The 1,038-nt window shown below is 45.3% G+C and overlaps 1 protein-coding gene across 1 annotated transcript in view; it reads right to left on the bottom strand.

The window, feature by feature from the left end:
- LOC119594151 (POU domain, class 2, transcription factor 2-like) overlaps positions 1 to 1,038 on the bottom strand; it is a gene marked incomplete in the record, with an annotated part of 67,768 nt that overhangs the window by 29,341 nt on the left and 37,389 nt on the right. The window contains 1 exon segment of the mRNA XM_037943220.1: positions 829 to 870. Within this exon segment, the coding sequence (XP_037799148.1) occupies positions 829 to 870 (42 nt within the window).

Here is a 1,038-nt window from a genome sequence, read left to right as displayed (position 1 = left end):
TGTCGCCCGAAAACCGCCACGGAGCAATGAATAATAAGCAACCCCGCGCAAGCTATATGGCATCGCTGCCCCATCGCCTACGCACGATGCAACGCTTTCCCTGATTGGTTCGCGCCCGGGAGAAGTTAGTAAGATGAGATGAGATTGGCTAAGGCGGTTCATTAACGCTGATATGCCTGGACGCTGGCAGATAAATAGCCCTCGGTCAATACTACTCAGACGATGGGAAAAACTCGCATCTTGGGACAAAGACGCCAGAAGACTTGTAAACATCTTTCCCTTCTTTCTCTCCCCCAACTCCCTCGCTCTCCCTTCGCCGCCCCCTGCCTCGTTTAGCTACCATTTCTTTCTCTCTCTCTTCCTTTCTCCCCGGCTCTTGTATTATCTCGCATTTTAACACAAGTTAGGATACGATTACCTACGAGCTGTGCTTTAAATCTGCTCCCTCTCTGCGTCCATTAGAATTAAAGTTAAGAGTAAGGCGCCATTCATCCCAGGTGAATGGCGCCCACCGAAGTAAACAAAATATCAAAGCAAATATAAACAAAATCAAAGCTCAAACACGTAACGAGGATACAAACACACAACAGAGGCATAAAACGAACATAAAGCGGACACACAAACAAAAACAACTCGGATACTCACACAAACACAAACAAACACAAGTCGGACACACAACTAAACAAACATACCCAAAGCACACACACACAGACACACACTAATCGGACGCACAGACACACTCAACCCGTGATGATCAGCCTTCGCTATCTCGCGGCGCAGCTTGTCCTTAAGATTAGCTAACAAGAGTAACGGGGAAAAGTAAATTACCTCTCCGTGTAGTGATGGCGGCCAGGGCTTCAGCGAACGTACCTGTTGGGAGACAAAACATTATGCCACAAACACACGTCATGTTAAACTATGCCCGACATACCGATTCGATGCTACGTACGTTACCGAGATTATGTATGTAAATGCTGTAACTGTAACTGTAAGAAAAAAAGATAAAATGAGTAAAAAAACAAAAATACAAATAATGTA

The sequence above is a fragment of the Penaeus monodon genome, chromosome 33 (genome assembly GCF_015228065.2).
Source record: "Penaeus monodon isolate SGIC_2016 chromosome 33, NSTDA_Pmon_1, whole genome shotgun sequence".
Lineage (NCBI taxonomy): Eukaryota > Metazoa > Arthropoda > Malacostraca > Decapoda > Penaeidae > Penaeus > Penaeus monodon.
Note: the sequence above shows the minus strand (reverse complement) of the source record. Positions and strands in the feature narration are given on the sequence as shown.